This window comes from Primulina eburnea, chromosome 6 (assembly GCF_022965805.1).
Source record: "Primulina eburnea isolate SZY01 chromosome 6, ASM2296580v1, whole genome shotgun sequence".
Lineage (NCBI taxonomy): Eukaryota > Viridiplantae > Streptophyta > Magnoliopsida > Lamiales > Gesneriaceae > Primulina > Primulina eburnea.
This window is the reverse complement of record NC_133106.1, coordinates 32278975-32295396: the sequence shown is the minus strand read 5'-3', so window position 1 is coordinate 32295396 and position 16422 is coordinate 32278975. Positions and strand designations below refer to the sequence as shown.

The 16422-nt window shown below is 34.7% G+C and overlaps 2 protein-coding genes, 1 long non-coding RNA gene and 1 other non-coding gene across 5 annotated transcripts; 2 read left to right on the top strand and 2 right to left on the bottom strand.

The window, feature by feature from the left end:
• The first annotated feature begins 619 nt into the window (after positions 1-619).
• Positions 620-9333, top strand: LOC140834345 (copper-transporting ATPase PAA2, chloroplastic). Its single transcript, XM_073199163.1, has 17 exons — positions 620-1253; positions 2724-2801; positions 2880-2977; positions 3136-3189; positions 3475-3561; positions 4011-4175; positions 4787-4897; positions 5359-5427; positions 5568-5677; positions 6028-6133; positions 6322-6388; positions 6972-7051; positions 7200-7654; positions 7981-8155; positions 8270-8401; positions 8590-8740; positions 8962-9333. The coding sequence occupies exons 1-17, from the start codon at positions 644-646 to the stop codon at positions 9090-9092; spliced, it is 2679 nt and encodes an 892-aa protein (XP_073055264.1). The 5' UTR covers positions 620-643; the 3' UTR covers positions 9093-9333.
• Positions 6321-6989, bottom strand: LOC140834346 (uncharacterized). The gene is made up of 2 exons (XR_012118709.1): positions 6860-6989; positions 6321-6813 (listed from the first exon to the last, which is right to left on the bottom strand). It is a non-coding gene; the product is annotated as an uncharacterized lncRNA (long non-coding RNA).
• Positions 9334-12577: 3244 nt separating the features above from the next.
• Positions 12578-12659, bottom strand: TRNAS-GCU (transfer RNA serine (anticodon GCU)). Its single transcript has one exon. It is a non-coding gene; the product is annotated as a tRNA-Ser (tRNA).
• Positions 12660-12755: 96 nt separating this feature from the next.
• On the top strand, positions 12756-16012 carry LOC140834344 (G-protein coupled receptor 1). Of its 2 annotated transcripts, none has more exons than XM_073199161.1 (9): positions 12756-13028; positions 13390-13421; positions 13536-13705; positions 13860-13963; positions 14218-14319; positions 14446-14502; positions 14965-15108; positions 15201-15271; positions 15526-16012. In XM_073199161.1, the coding sequence occupies exons 1-9, from the start codon at positions 12846-12848 to the stop codon at positions 15626-15628; spliced, it is 966 nt and encodes a 321-aa protein (XP_073055262.1). In that variant the 5' UTR covers positions 12756-12845; the 3' UTR covers positions 15629-16012. The 2 variants fall into 2 exon arrangements, with proteins under 2 accessions (XP_073055262.1, XP_073055263.1); XM_073199162.1 differs by having other exon boundaries at positions 12911-13028; positions 13367-13421.
• Positions 16013-16422: the final 410 nt, after the last annotated feature.

The window sequence follows — 16422 nt, the reverse complement described above, 5'->3', positions numbered from 1 at the left end:
TTGATGATTTAAAACACGTTGTCAAATTAATTATGAGTGAGTCTCATGTGAGACTGTCCTACGAATCATAATATGTAAGACAGATCAAACCTACTCATATAAGTTTTTGCCATTAATTATTAGAGTTTTGAAATTCTTAGATTCAAATATTCTCAATCCAAATGCAATTTAAAGAGTCTGGTTAAATTGAGTGACTTCAAATCATAAATTTCAAATCTCTTTGACTATTTTTGGAATTTATATTGAGTGAGTTTCAAAATTTAAATGATAATTACGATGTATTTAAAACTCATCAAATCAAGTCATTCAATCCAGTCGTAAATTAAAGATATCATCTCATTAACCTATTTTTCTTGAGACAAGTCGATTTCCGGTTCGGCCATGGTCGAGTCAGCTTAGTCCGATGAATTGGACCGGACCGGATAAGTTTTCCCTTATCCATCTATCACGTGATCAACATGTACGACTTGGTGTTTCATACAATAAACAAGAAATTGCAATAAATAATAAATAATAATAATGATAAAGAAGAAATGTGAAATTCCATCTTTAACCTTATCTACCACCACACATCCCACGTGCTTCATTATCAATTATTAAAAGATCTCCGGCTGCGTTTTAGACTTCCCCTGTCTGAACAGCCATGTCCGCAGCGACTCTTCTCCGTTTATCTCTCTCCCCAGCCTACCGCCGCCATGAGTTTTCGCCTCGCCTCCAAAAGTGGCGGAGCTTCCAAACACCTCAACATCTGCCTGGAATCCGTAAATGCAGCCGCATTTCATCTAAAGCTGTGGAATTTGAAGCGCCTAGTGAGCTCCGGCTGCAAGAGAATTCGGCTCGAGAAGAAACACAATCAACGGTCCTGCTGGATGTATCTGGAATGATGTGTGGCGCTTGTGCGACTCGCGTCAAGTCAATCATTTCCGCCGACGAGCGTGTTGACTCGGTCGTGGTGAACATGCTGACCGAGACGGCCGCGATCAAGCTGAAGGAAGATTTTGAACATGAATTCTCCAGCGTGGCGGAGGAATTGGCCAAAAGAGTGTCGGAGAGTGGATTTGAGGCGCGCCGAAGATTATCGGGGATGGGGGTGGAGGCCAAGGTGCGGAAGTGGAGGGATTCTGTGGATAAAAAGGAAGAGTTGCTCGTTAAGAGTAGGAATCGGGTGGCGTTTGCTTGGACTTTGGTTGCGCTCTGTTGTGGTTCTCACGCATCGCACATCTTGCACTCCGTCGGCATCCATATAGCCCATGGTGAGATTTTAGAATTTCTTTTCAGCTTTTCACGACTGTTGTTGCGCAATTTACTACTTATTTTCTGTGTCTTCGTACCACAAATACTACTGTCCAAGAATTCTGTTAGAATTTGCCGCCTTTAATCAAGTATCGTTTGTGTTCCATGGATGTGTGGCTCAAACTTAAAGGTGATACCTTTCCGCATCAATATGTGATTAAATTGCCCTTTAGGAATTAAGTTCAACATTTTTTCTCATTTTTTTCGATAATTGTTCTATCTAGTATCTGTAATGCTAATGTACGGTAGACTTCCATATTTTATGTTTAGGAATTTTTCAGTTCTGGAAATGGTTAATAAAATGGTTTCAGTTCATTTATCGTTGTAAGAATCAGTGGCGGCAAGACTCTTTAGTTAAAATTGATAAAAGTTTTTGAATTGGCCTCCATATTTTGAAAGCAATTTAAAATTAGCTATTGGTTTAAAGTGTGAAAATTATCTATGGTTTGAGAGAGTTTCAATGGTGGCACATGAGTATTAATATACCTACACTCTTGGATTAATTGACATGTGGTTATCATCATTATGAAGAAATTCCAAACCGACGTCCCTAAAAATTTAAAAGAGTGTTTGGAACATCATTTTAATTGATTGCATTTTATCGTTAAATTGTACACGAGGCTTCGTTACAAGTAATTATATAGGTTGAATGGATAAAGAGGTTTTGTTACAAGTGATTGGAACATCATTCCAATGGACTGGATTACATAATTAATTTCATGAGGTGTTGTTACAAGTACTTGCTTCTGTTAAGTACGTGATATGTTGTCTAACAAATCCCCATTAAACTCATGGTAAGCACTAAGCACGAACAACTAAAACTTTAAGTATAATGGAATATTTTTTCCTTACAAAATATAACTTGCTGTAAGTTCAAATATATTTCTTTGACAAATAATGGAAAGGAAGAAAAAATCAAATTCATAAATCACATGCAAAATAGTAGAAAAAGAAAGAAAATGGAGGAGAATGAAGAAGGGCAAAAGGACACCTGCTTGAGACGGCTGGAAAATGTAGGTGTTGTGGTAATCTAAAAATGTTTTTTATTTTAGCAGGGTTTTATTATTGGATCGACTTTTTAGATATTTTTTATTGGATCATTTTTTTGGGCTACAAATACTAAATTTTATAGTTTTATTCTTATTACACGCCAATGTTTTACTTTCAAACAATTATATCATAAACTTTTTACACGGGTTAATTGAATTAAAACCTAAATTAACTTCTAGTAAAAAAACCTAAATTAACGTAAATAATAAAAAAAACCTGAATTAACTTATATAAGATTAACCGTCGGTGTTCAAATATTTAGTCTGCCTATTGTATTACTAAGGCGATGTACTTATGAGAGTCTGTTTAATCATGTTCCCAAGTAAGTATTTGCAAATCCACAACTGCTGGTAAATTAACGGAGTTATTTTCTTCTATAGGATCAATCTTTGATGCTCTACACAATTCATATGTGAAAGGTGGTTTGGCTTTGGGATCTCTCTTGGGACCTGGACGAGGTGAGTCTCTGTTACTAGCTGGGTTTTTCTTTATATTTAATTATCACCATTGACACAACTCATTAAATCATGGTCCAGACTTACTTTTGGATGGATTAAGGGCATTCAAAAAGGGTTCACCCAATATGAACTCTCTTGTTGGCTTTGGATCAATTGCTGCATTTGCCATGAGTGCGGTAAGGGCATGCTTGATTCTGGATTATTCATCTTACCAAGTTTCAAAATGATTTGAACTCATTAATTTTTATTTACTTTTTGTAATGTGCATCAAATGAGTAGTCATTTGTTTACAGGCTTATAGCTTTAAATCACTGATATGTTTTCCACTTTATAGGTGTCGCTCCTGAACCCTGAACTTCAATGGAATGCAGCGTTTTTCGATGAACCTGTATGGTTTGCCATAACTTAATATGTTTTCCCAGCTTATCCTTATTTCTCGTCATACACACCATCTTGATTCTGTTTTTGCTTTTGATTCTTCGCTTGATAAATAATGAGATATAAGTTGGAACATCTGCTTTTGCTGCTTCTGTAGACATGTGTGGAAAGGTTGTCTGAATGTGTAACTTGTGTATTTTCAAGATTCTTAGTCATTTTTAACACGTTCATATCTGCTCGCGACCTAGTGTTTTTTTTTTTAGCAAGTGCACTGAAAGTAATTTTTAGCATGCAGGTCATGCTTCTTGGTTTTATCTTATTGGGCCGTTCACTAGAAGAAAGAGCAAGGATCAAAGCATCCAGTGACATGAATGAGCTTCTGGTTTGTTTCATATGCTCTATCTTTTTTCGGGTTTTGTGGAAACCATTTTTCATCCCCAACATGTGGAGTAATATCACTGACTTGGATGCATAATATGTCTGACACATCGCATGCCAGTAGAAAGTCTGTTTCAATAAGTTTGGATGTTACACCATATTCTTTTCTAAATTCATTTATTATCATTTGAAAATTTGGAAGACAAAATTTCTACATAATCCGTTCATGCCACTTCTTGGTTGGATGAATATTCACTTTATGAACACTGTTTTTGTGGTTGTGAGTCTCAATGAGAAACTAAATTCATAGGTTTCATGATTTCTATCCGAACAACTATTACAAAAATGTGTATATAACTTGAGGTGGAACATGTGGTTATACTTGCTACTTGTCGCGTACTCTTTTGGTTATCTGGACAATATCTTGGTAACTGCTAATTGTTCATGCTGCAGTCACTTATATCAACTAAATCAAGGCTCGTAATTACTCCCTTTGGAAGTGATATTTCTGCTGACAGTGTTCTCTCTTCTGACGCAATGTGCATCGAAGTTCCCACCGATGATATTCGAGTTGGAGATTCAATCTTGGTCTTACCTGGAGAAACAATTCCTGTAGACGTGAGCAAATTTCTATTGAACCTTTCAGCATTTTTGAGCCATGTCAAGGAAATTTTTTCCCATTGATGCTGTGACTCTATAATGCTTGGATAAGACTGTTTGTATCCACACCATTATTTATGTATTAGAAAATGAAGTGCATGCCAAGGATCCCTTCGTCTAGTGGCAAGGGCGAGGCCCCAAGAACCAAGAGGTTTTGGGTTAGAGTCCTACTTGTCTGGATTGTTGGTTAGATAAAAAATCCCCCCACCCACATTGTATTAAAAGAAAAAAATGAAAATGAAATGCAGTGGTGATAACATAGGGTGATGATTTTTATTATGTTCAGCAAGAGCAGATTAATTTCTGCTGATAATATTTTTGATGCAGCTCTCCCAATCAAACCCAGAAAATATAAAAATAAAATACTAAAACAGAAGAAAAAATTCATTAAAATAACAGATGTCAAATTAGTGGTGTAGGGTCATTCTCTGAAAGATAACTTATTGAAGGAGATACTTGAGTTTATCATTTATTGTTTTGTTTTTATGCCTTGATCTACTATCATTTTGGTTGAAGGAATGAAAAAAATGCCTAATTAATGGATGAATGAACATTATTCTGCCTTGCAGGGAAAAGTGCTTGCAGGTCGAAGTGTAGTGGATGAGTCAATGCTTACGGGTGAATCTCTTCCTGTATTCAAGGAGAAAGGCCTTTCTGTTTCATCAGGGACAATTAATTGGGTATGATATGTTATGAAAATGTTTTTAGCAATTTATGTTCTTTCTATTTTTCTTATTATTTCACGTGGCTTTTTAGAATTTGTTAGCTATCTCTGCTTCATATTTGGAATTTTCTACGGTAGACGCATACTACTACTGAATGAATACTGTAAAGGTCTATTAGCTCACACTGTTCTAAGTTAAATTTGTAGTTCGATTCATTCTGCAGTCTCTTTATTTAACTCTTTTTGTGTATGGATTTTGTGCTTCATTAAGTCTTTAAAAATGATATATTTACATAGTTAACATAAATTTGGAGCAGAATTATGTGGGATGTGTGGCTCATTCATAGAACAGCTCTGTCAGCTGTATCGTCATGAAGACCCTGGCATTGATGAAGATGGATTTTTTAATGCATGTTTTATAAAATGTCTGTCCGTTGTTAATTTTATTGTTTGATTTCTTTCCACTAACTTTTTCAGGATGGTCCTTTAAGGATAGAGGCCTCTTCCACAGGATCAAATTCAACAATCTCCAAGATTGTTAACATGGTCCTCTCTCTCCCCCCATCTCTCTCTCTCTGCATGTGAATGCTTTTGTGTGTGTCTTTTGTTTTTAGTGAAATCTGTGTCCTTTAAAAAAAAAATATTTATCAACCTTGTCTTGAGACTTTTCTGCAATTTTCTTCAAGGTAGAGGAAGCTCAAGGACGCGAAGCACCCATCCAAAGGCTTGCAGATTCAATTGCTGGCCCATTTGTCTACAGTGTCATGACATTATCTGCAGCCACATTTGCTTTTTGGTAGCTCTATGAATCTACACTTGTATTTCACAAGATTATGAATGCATAAAAGTGACTCTAGTTGATGCTACATATGGAAGAGGAGATTTAACTTAATTATGAATTAAACTACAGTAAAGAATCTTTTATTTTACAAAGATCATGCATTTCTGATGTTAAAGTTAGTTCTTGAATTCATCTTCCGCAGCCCTCTTCTAGCTGAGAATCATTGATCACTTGCCAGTACATAATTCACTTGACTTTTTGTTTCTTTTATTTTATAGAAAGATGAGTGGTATTTTGACATGATATTACTGGTGGTGTGTTTATATCCATCATGTGCTTGACAACTGCTTCTTTTTTCCTTTCAGGTACTACATTGGAACACATGTATTTCCAGATGTGTTGCTTAATGATATAGCTGGGCCAGATGGAAACTCTCTGCTTTTGAGCATGAAACTGGCTGTAGATGTTTTGGTGTGTGATTATGTGGATTTATTTAAATTTAATTGGATTTTTTTAATTTTAATATGAAATTAATTCATCCTCTGTGATATTCCTGTTAACACATAAATTTTTTCATTTGTAAACTAGAGTTGCATGTCAGGAGATCTTGTGTTCCTATTAGTCAACCTTTACTTGACTAATTTTATTTTCTTTTCCAGGTTGTTTCGTGTCCATGTGCTTTAGGCCTCGCAACACCAACAGCAATTCTAGTTGGAACCTCCCTTGGTACAGTTTTAGATGTATTTCAACTTTGGGAACTCTTCCTCTTGTAGTAAATTGATTATAGTTGCTGATAATGTAGGTTATTTAGTATTGGCAATTTGGTTGGATCTACGAGAATGATCGTTCATCCTATTAGTTCCCATAATCTAGTCAGATTCTACCAATTTGAAGAATTTATCTTCGGTCCTTAGGCTCAATGTTTGCTACTGGTGTATACGTTAATCACAATTAAGATGGGATTTGTAATCAACACAGTGTAAAGTTTAGTAAAAAAAAAATCTTTCATTTGAAAAAAATGCACATCTCCGTGAAGTTCAGTATGAAAGATTCGGTAAGCCCATCACTTGATGGATGACTATGTTAATCAACTTCAAGAAATTTTATATGTTTAGCAAGTGCAATATATACTCGGAAAACTGTGCAAGTTTCTATAGTACGTCAACCTTAGGCACCATCAGACAATACATCATGTACTTTCATGTGTTTTTCAATTATTGATATTGCGGTTGTTGGAAACTCCTGCTGTGATATTGTAGGTCTTGCATTCTAGAAGCTTTATTTTCCCCCACTTTTTTATTGGCATCAGGAGCAAAACAAGGGCTTCTTATCAGAGGAGGAGATGTGTTGGAACGCTTGGCAGGCATAGATTACATTACTTTGGATAAAGTACGTGTGCAAATACCCTGCTTAATCTTCTGCTTTAAACTCAACTTTTCAAGTGTAACACAACGTTCCATCCATATTCATCCACATAAAAAGGATAAGATAGGAACAAAATAAATATGCAATCACATTTTCTTTTGTAAATTTTCAGACAGGAACTCTCACTGAAGGAAAACCTGCTGTGGCAGCTGTTGCATGTCTGGGTCAAGATGAATCAGAAATACTTCAGATTGCTGCTGCAGTGGAAAAAACAGCCTCTCATCCACTTGCAAACGCTATTGTAGCTAAAGCCAAATCATTAAATTTGAATGTTCCTAGCACTACTGGTCAACTAGCTGAACCGGGCTCTGGAACCATGGCTGAAGTGAATGGGCTTTTAGTGGCAGTTGGCAAATTAAGTTGGGTGCACGACCGTTTTCAACAAAGAACAAGCCTCTCAGACCTAGAGAGACTCGAGCAGTCTGTGACACAGCAAACATCGGTGAATTTATCATTGTCTAATCATTCAAGAACAATTGTTTATGTCGGTAGGGAGGGAGAAGGTGTAATTGGTGCTATAGGAATATCTGACAACGTGCGTCATGATGCTACATCAACTATATCTAGGTAAATTCATTTTATTAACTGATATGGCACGCCTATAGGAACATCCGAAGCCTTGGAAATGTTATAGAACAATGTTAATATTGTTAATTATTATTTCTAGCAATTACAGAATTCCTTTGCTCATGCCTTATAAGATGTATTCAAATTGGAAATTATGAACCTGCTTCAGGCTTACATTTACCAATAGATTTTTCTACTGTATTCTCTTTTATATTTTTATAATTTTTCCAATTTGAACCTGCTCCTGGCTTACATTTACCAATAGATGTTTCTACTGTATTTTCTCTTTTATATTCTCATAATTTTTTGCATTTAATTTTCGAAAGGCTTCAGAAGAAGGGAATTCGTACAGTTATTTTGTCAGGGGACAGGGAAGAGGCAGTTGCATCTGTAGCAAAGACAGTTGGAATAGAAGATAAATTTGTAAACGGTTCTTTAACACCACGGCAAAAATCTGCTGTTATTTCTAGCCTTCAAGCATCGGGCCATCGTGTTGCTGTGGTAATTATAAACTTTAAGTATTTTATTGGCTAACCATGTCTACTTTGTGAGTAATGAATTAATTACTATATATTTGAAAAACTAGAACTCCTAAACGAACTTACACTTTTAAAGGTTGGCGATGGTATTAATGACGCCCCTTCTCTTGCACTTGCTGATGTTGGGATTGCTTTGCAAATTGATGGTCAAGAAAATGCTGCGTCAAATGCAGCGTCTATTGTACTACTGGGAAATAGACTTTCACAGGTATGCATTTTATTGAAAAGGAAAAAGTTTATGATGTTATCAAATATGCCAGCAGTACTGAAAATTGTATTTTCAGTTATAAGGTAGTTGTTCCTGTATTTTAAAGCGGCCACGTATTGTACTTTTCACTGTGGTGTCGTATGTTTTACTTAGTACTGAGTAATGTTTTGCTTCCGCTTCTGTGGCAGGTAGTAGAAGCGGTTGATCTTGCCAGAGGAACAATGGCAAAAGTGCATCAAAATCTGACTTGGGCAGTCGCATATAATGTTATTGCGATTCCTATGGCATCGGGAATACTACTTCCCCATTTTGATTTTGCAATGACGCCTTCTCTTTCCGGTGAGTGCTTTCTATTCTGTTTCTATCTTCAGGTACTACATAGCTAAGCATATCTTTGTTTCTAAGCTTTCCTACCAAGCAAATACTCCATTTACAACGATGCACCAGTTATTCTCAGACACCGATGTCTACTATATTTCTTTAGAGGCCTAGGAATACTTGGCTTTCCCGTTTCACATTTGAAGTCGAATATTTTATTATAAAATGTTTGGTTCTGGCAGGGGGGATGATGGCTTTGAGCTCAATGTTTGTTGTCAGCAACTCACTACTACTGCGGATACAGAGCCCTCGGAGGAAGACGGAAAAAGAGCCACCACAACAATTAATACCAAATAAAAACAAGAACCGGTGAGTTGGAGCTTCTTTGATTTGAAATTCATCTCTTGAATGGCATACCGGTAATGTATTATGGAAAACATGGAATGGGTGTTGGAACTTTTCACCATCTCAGCCCAATTTTTTTTTTTTTCCCATGATATGAATCTCAACTCTTGATCCTGGGTGTGGGCACTACCCCCACACCCAGGATCGAACCTTCCCAATGGATGCTGCGCCTTCCTCTGCGCCAAATTTGGCGCAGAGGGCTTTGCCCAGAGGTTTGCTTTTTTTTTTTTTTAAATTATAAATTTGCTTTTTTTATTTTTTATTTTTTTATTACAAATAGTTATATTAAAAACTATAAATATTATTTAAATTTATTAATAATATAATATTGATTATATAATATAAACATTATTCATAATTAAAAATATATTAAATAAAATATAATAATTAATATATGTAAAATAAAAAAAATATTTCGAGAATATTCTTTTTGTTGTAAGATTTGAATTAAATGAGTTGGAGATGAATGTTGTATTTGGTGCAGAAATCGTAATATTTTAATGTAAAATTTGCATTAAAATAGATTTTGTGTTGGAGATGGCCTAATGTATTCTGAAAATCAATTAACTATCGGTCAAAGTAACTTCGACAAATTAAGGAAGAGTTTGTAAGAGTTTATTTCAAGATTTTAATCATCGAAATTTTTGTAAATTATACGAAAGAAGTTGTGAAGAACTTAAAATGATAACTTGCAAACACGATGCAAAATTAATCTGATCAACAGTCTCCTAACCTCATCTGGTGGAATGAAATCCCCTGCTCTGTTGTGTGTGATATTTTGTACTAATGATTATTTCAATTACGTAATCTGTTAAAGAATGAAGCAGAAGGACCAGAAAATAAATTCATTTCAACTATGTACAATCGTATCTGTGGCCACTACTGTTTTACCGGTCTGTCTGTCCTCAATAATTAATTCTCGCTGACCACGTCCTATGGAGATCATCGAATCAATAGCAATAAGCCCGGTTTGAAGAGGCTCATATACGGAACGCCGGAAAATAATACTTGGAGTAGGAGATTCAATTAATCGAGATTCAGAAGCTGCAATATCCCCTCTACCATCGATAGGTTTAGCCGGCATTTATAACACAACCCAAATAAGTCTCAAAATTAATGTCAGGCACATTTATTTGCCATATGATATATATGGCCACACTTTTTAATATGGCTTTCTTATGGTCAAAATTTATAAAGCTGTAACTCAAATCTTATTTGATGGTGTCCAGTTATATATTTATTAAAAAAAATTATTAAGTTAAATAAATCCACAATTAAAAAAAAAAGATGAAATCAACTAATTGAATATCATTATCTGACATTAGAATTGCAACACATTGAATATTATGTTTGCAGTGTGCATGAATACATACACCAGAAGCGTATATATTCAAAAGTTACTCGTCTTCATGTAATACAAAAGTTATGCGTGTATTTCAAGTTAGATAATTGTTGGGATACAAGTCCCACATTGGAAGATCTAGAGAAAGATCAAGGGTTTATAAAGATGGAATGATATCTCCATTGGTATGAGGTCTTTTGGGTGGTTCCAAAAGCAAAATCATGAGGTTTAAAACTCAAAGTGGACAATATCATACCAGCGTGGAGATATTCGGATTCCATTGGTCCTTACAATAATGAACTTGATAGTCTTGGTTCGCTCTTACAATACTATTTTTCAATTTATGAGTTATAACTTATTGGATCATCTAACCCAATTACATAAAAGCTTAGCAATAGATGAATATCAATGAAATATATCTTATGCAGGATTGTCGATTTTAATAACAAATGGAATGCACATCTTGAACTTACTACAATTCATCTTCCTCCGTTAGACTTTGTGTAAGTCCTCCTCATGGGAATCCTTTTCACATAAATTTCTTATAGGCAGCTTGCTGTTTGTTAGCAGAGGTGGAGCCACCCTTTGGTTAGGGTAGGCTCCAGCTCCACTTATTTTGTTTGTTTAAAAAAAAATACTAGTTTTAGTTTTAGTTTTTTTTTTCGGCCCCATGTTAAAAAATTAATATGGAATAACCATATAAATCATATTTCATTCTTGTATATTGGTTAGTTTCGCAGATTCTGAACTTATGCGATTTGAGGTAAAATCCGACAACACTAAAATTATGTCGAATATTTAGTTATGATTATCTGAATTGCGATAATATTGATTTGTGATGTATATAAATTTCTTCCTTAAAAATCTTTTATTGAATTTTGAGAAAAATAATCAATTAATTGAAACATTTGATAATTATTGATATTATAATTATTCTTGTGCTTGTTTTGCAATTTTTTTAGGTATAATAACAGAATTTTTAAATAATGATGAGGTTTGAAAAATATTTTTTGTTGGAAATTTTTTGGATAATTGAATTTTTCTAGATAAGTAACTTAAAGAATGAAGGAAAAAATAAAATTATTTTTAAACAAAAAAGCATATATCAATAAGTAAAGAAAATACATCGATTACATTCTAAAGTGAGTAAGATATTGATTTCAACCAAGATCACCGATCGAGATGAATTAAATTGAAAACCGATTTGGTTTATTCTGAAGTTCGGTTTTAGTTTTCTATATTATTGTTTGTTCGGTTCAATTTCAATTTTTAATATAAAACTTTAATTAACCAAAAATGCCGAACTTCTATAATAAAAAAAAAAAACTAATATTATTAATTTTATAATAATATTATAAAGATATAAACATTACAAATTTATTATAAAATTTGATTAGGAGAATAGAATTATAAATAAAAATATAAATTTTAAATAAAATTAAGATTTATTTGATTCAACTTTTCTATTACATTTTTTTAGTTATTTGATTTTTTTAATAAAGATAAAAGAGTTTGGTTGATTATGTTAATGTTACTGACCATAATAACCCGATTTCTAAGTTTTAATCTAATAATCACGCTCCTATCACAATTTAACATGGAGGCGGAGTCAATCATTGAAACTTTTATATATCTATATATATGTATATATATATAATGGTTTATGTAGAATAGGTATTTAATATAATATTATTTACATTTATATAAAAGTTGTATTAATATAAATAATAACTGATAAAATATATTGAAACGCAAAATAAAAATTTAAATTCGACCTAAGTATACTGCGTAAACCATCTAATACTAGCTATTCTGCACACGCGGTGCGTGTGTACAATTTTTTTTTATAATTATTTATGGACTAAAATGAAATTTGACAAATTATCGAGGTACTAAAGTGCTATTTGAATAATTGTAATAAAAAAAATAAAAACAAAAATATTTTTTAAAATTAAAAAAAAAACAAAAATGTAATTTTGATATCAAATAGGGGCAAAATAGGAAAATCAAAAAACAGACCAAAGACACCAAAAACAGTTATTCTAATATGCTTAAACTTAATAAATAGTAAAAGATATATAATATTTAAAATTAAAATTAATTAAAAAGCTCGTCGCCTGAGAGATTCGAACTCTCGCGGGGAAACCCCATGTACTTAGCAGGCACACGCCTTAACCACTCGGCCAAAGCGACGCGTTTGCTGAGATCACAGTATAATTATATATATATATATATATAATTTTAAATCTCGTAAACTTTTGCAGCCAAATAGGTTCTTTTTACCCTTTGTTTTCTTTGGTTGCTGGAGCTGGATTTCAAAATTCTGAAACTTATGGATTAAGATAACACTGATCGAAGAAAGGGAAGATACTGACTGAAATGGCCACCGTACAGGCAATTATGGGGAACTTGACGGTGACGGAGCGAGGAATTCTATCGGGGATCAACTCCGGCGCCTCCAGTCTATCGCTAATCGGCTCCGGATTCATAGTTCTCTGTTATTTACTGTTTAAAGAGCTCCGAAAGTTCTCTTTCAAGCTTGTTTTCTTCCTCGCACTTTCGGTGAGTGTTCTCGTTTTTTGTAAAAAAAAAAGAGGTATTTTTACTGATTTTCGTTTGATTTTAGTTACACTATCGGGGGAAAGTGGTTTTTGGTTGGCTTAATATGGTGTCTAACTGAAAGTGATCGATCCGTTGTGATTGAATTCGCTGATCTCCGAAGTTAAAATGATTGTCCTTATTTTTTTCTAAGATTTTGGCCTGCAAATACATCAAATTGATCATCATATTCTTCTGTGTGATTTCCCATGAGTCCCTTTTTTGTTTGGGTTTCCGTTTTTGCATTTTCTCATTGGGTTCATGACACCTGCTACATTTGTCTTCATTCTCGCGTTATGAAGGACTTGCTTAACTCGTGATGCAGGACATGTTCTGCAGTTTCTTCGGCATCATTGGGTATGTGCATTTCTTGTTGGATATCGAATGTGATCAGCTCTCATCTCGAGTCATTTCTATGCAGTGACGAATTACATTTTTTTATGTTCTTCCATTACGCCGTGTTGTATTCAGGGATCCATCCAAAGGACTCTTTTGTTATGTCCAAGTCTACACAACACACTTTTTCTGTGTGGCTTCTTTCCTATGGACAACTACAATTGCATTTACTCTTCACCGAACGGTTGTTAGACATAAAACTGATGTGGAGGATTTGGAGCCAATGTTTCATCTGTATGTGTGGGGTAATGTTCTCTTGGTAACCTAATTTGGCTTTTTCTTAGATGCTCCTTACTGGTTCGTTGCATCATCGTTAGTTAGTATTTTCTATCTAATGCTCCCTTCGATGGAATTTAATGCTTTTCTGTTCTTAATTGGATGTCCAAACCAAATTTTCAGGAACCTCGGTTGTCACGACAGTAATACGCTCTATTGGAAATGACCACAGTCATATAAGTCGTATAGGTGCATGGTGTTGGGCACAAACAGGGCGTACAGGAAAGGCAAGTATAAAGATGGCTTTACAGCTCTGTTTTTCTATTTAACTAAGAGTTATGACTGATATGGTACCTTTTTTGGCTAATCAATAGCATTGAAGGGTATGGTTTAGTATGTACTCTTTATTGTTAATTATGTATGTTTATGAATTTAAATTCTTTACCTTTTAATGTGAACTAAGCCAAAACGTTACCGAAGGAAGTCATTCGGTTGCACTTCACTAATAAATAATGTTTGCAATGCTTTTTTTTCCCTGCAGGTGGTTCACTTTATAACATTTTATGCTCCTCTGTGGGTCGCAATTCTTTTCAATGGCATCACCTATTTTCAAGTGATACGCATGATAAACAACGCAACTCGTGTATGTAATCATCTGCGTCTTTCTTTTACTTGTACATTCTTCTTAGATTGTGTTTTGTCTGTACATTCTTCTCGGATTGTGTTTTGTTTGTTGGACTCCACATTAATGTGAAATATCTTGTTCCAGATGGCGGTTGGAATGTCAGAATGGGCATACCAATCAGATGCACGGCCAGATATGAAGGTTTCTTTTTTCTTTTCTTCCTATGAATAGATCATCCAGAAACAAGGGAAGAAAAATCCCATCTATTAAAAGAAATTGACTACATGTTTTGCCTGTTTAGCTGCTCTACTTTTGGGCTTTGGCCATTTTCCTAAATAGTGATATTAATGACATGGTTGGAATACAATTATGATCCCCTGAAGAAATCAGGATGCTGAATCACTTATTTTATTCCTTGGTTTCAAACAACTCTAGACAATAGGGGATCGTACTTAATGTGCCTCTTTACCTAAGGATGTCTGTCATTCGTCTCCAGTAAAAAATTTAAAGTTGACCAATTTATGATACTGTAATATCTGTAATGCTGCTGCAATTTCCAACTCTTGAAAACATTTATGGAACGTTGAGCCCATCGAAGAATTTTCATACTCTTGGAAAAAAGCAGTGGAATGCTTCCTTATTTATTCACTCCCTCCTCAACAGGTGCTGAATCGATGGGGTTACTATCCACTTATCCTCATAGGATCATGGTTCTTTGGCACAATTAACCGTATCCACGACTTCATTGAACCAGGTCATAAAATCTTTTGGCTGTCAGTTCTTGATGTTGGCATGTCAGCACTTATGGTAAGTCTACAATTTGTAAAAGCTCGTGTTCAGATGAATTTTATGTTGGCTTATCGAGTACAAAACTTCGTCCTTCTTGTGATTTGTTTAAGGGCCTCTTCAACTCAATAGCATATGGTCTCAACTCGTCAGTGAGGAGGGCCATTTACGAAAGATTGGATCTGTAAGTGACAAGGCTGACATCCATTTCCTCATGTTCATTTAATCCTATACGTTCCAAAATTTCCATTTGACACGCAAAAACCACATTCTCACTTGGAAGGAAAAACAAAGCCATAGATCAGTTTCAAGTGAATCAGATTTGTTTTAATCACGTGGTTCTGTACACCCTCCCACCTAGCTGTATGTTTATGGATCCAGGGTACAATGCTTGAACATTGTGTTGGGAGATGAAGTAGTTCTTGTGCATTTTTTCAGGTTACCAGATGGATTTAGAAGATGGTTTCCGAAGAGTTGGAAGCCAAGGGGCCAACAACTGGACAGTGAGCTGGTTTCATTGAAAATCGAAGACCAGCGGTGACATCGAATTGTTTCCCTATCAGAGGTAAAATTCTGTTCGATCACTGACTTAAATTGACCGAGGAGAATAGATTGCAAGCTAGAGTGTATTCTTGTTGCTTGAATCATCAGTGTGAAGCATTGACCAGCTATTGAAATACACACATCTATATGAATATTTGAATACACTGAGCTATTCTTTGAGTTGTTTTTATCCATATAGCCTTTATCCAGTGTCCTCTGTGACAATCCGGATGATTGAATTGAGAAAAGCTTATATTTCTTGAAATGGTCTCTGAAAACCCCTGTTATCAGGAAAAAAAAGGTTTCAGTTTTAGGAAAGAAGATTGAATGTATGGGGAGACTTTTTAATTCAATTGAAAAAAGCCTAGTTTCTGCTTCTCCATATATGGATTTGGTTGATATTAATAATTCATGTACTCATTCGTCAATTTATCAATGTAGAATCTCACTTGCACAAAAAAGTAGCGGCTACGGATTCACTTTACAGTTCAGTTGGTAAACTTGTGTTGTAAAGAGATGAGATGATATACTACCTATCGGGCATAGGAAACATTGAATGACGATTATAATAATGCATTAAGAATATTGAATTTGCTTGCCAGCTCCCTAGAGTGCGACACCTTGCGGGTTCAAGCAATTTATCGGACACGAGGGCTCACCCTCACCCTCACCCTCACCCTTGTCGAATATACACCACAAGTTATTGTTATTTTTTTTATAATTTATTGAGAAATTTGCATCCATACATACAACATGGTTGAATTGTCAAATGGATGACTCTTCGATGATTAA

What these genes read in the sequence shown, in the direction of transcription:
- LOC140834345 (XM_073199163.1), top strand. Translation starts at nt 644, where the DNA reads ATGTCCGCAGCGACTCTTCTCCGTTTATCTCTCTCCCCAGCCTACCGC. An exon ending in GCAGCCACATTTGCTTTTTG is followed by an intron (nt 5,678 to 6,027) that starts GTAGCTCTATGA and finishes TTTTCCTTTCAG; the next exon opens with GTACTACATTGGAACACATG. An exon ending in TGGGAAATAGACTTTCACAG is followed by an intron (nt 8,402 to 8,589) that starts GTATGCATTTTA and finishes CTTCTGTGGCAG; the next exon opens with GTAGTAGAAGCGGTTGATCT.
- LOC140834344 (XM_073199161.1), top strand. Translation starts at nt 12,846, where the DNA reads ATGGCCACCGTACAGGCAATTATGGGGAACTTGACGGTGACGGAGCGA. An exon ending in GTTTCATCTGTATGTGTGGG is followed by an intron (nt 13,706 to 13,859) that starts GTAATGTTCTCT and finishes CCAAATTTTCAG; the next exon opens with GAACCTCGGTTGTCACGACA. An exon ending in ATTTACGAAAGATTGGATCT is followed by an intron (nt 15,272 to 15,525) that starts GTAAGTGACAAG and finishes GCATTTTTTCAG; the next exon opens with GTTACCAGATGGATTTAGAA.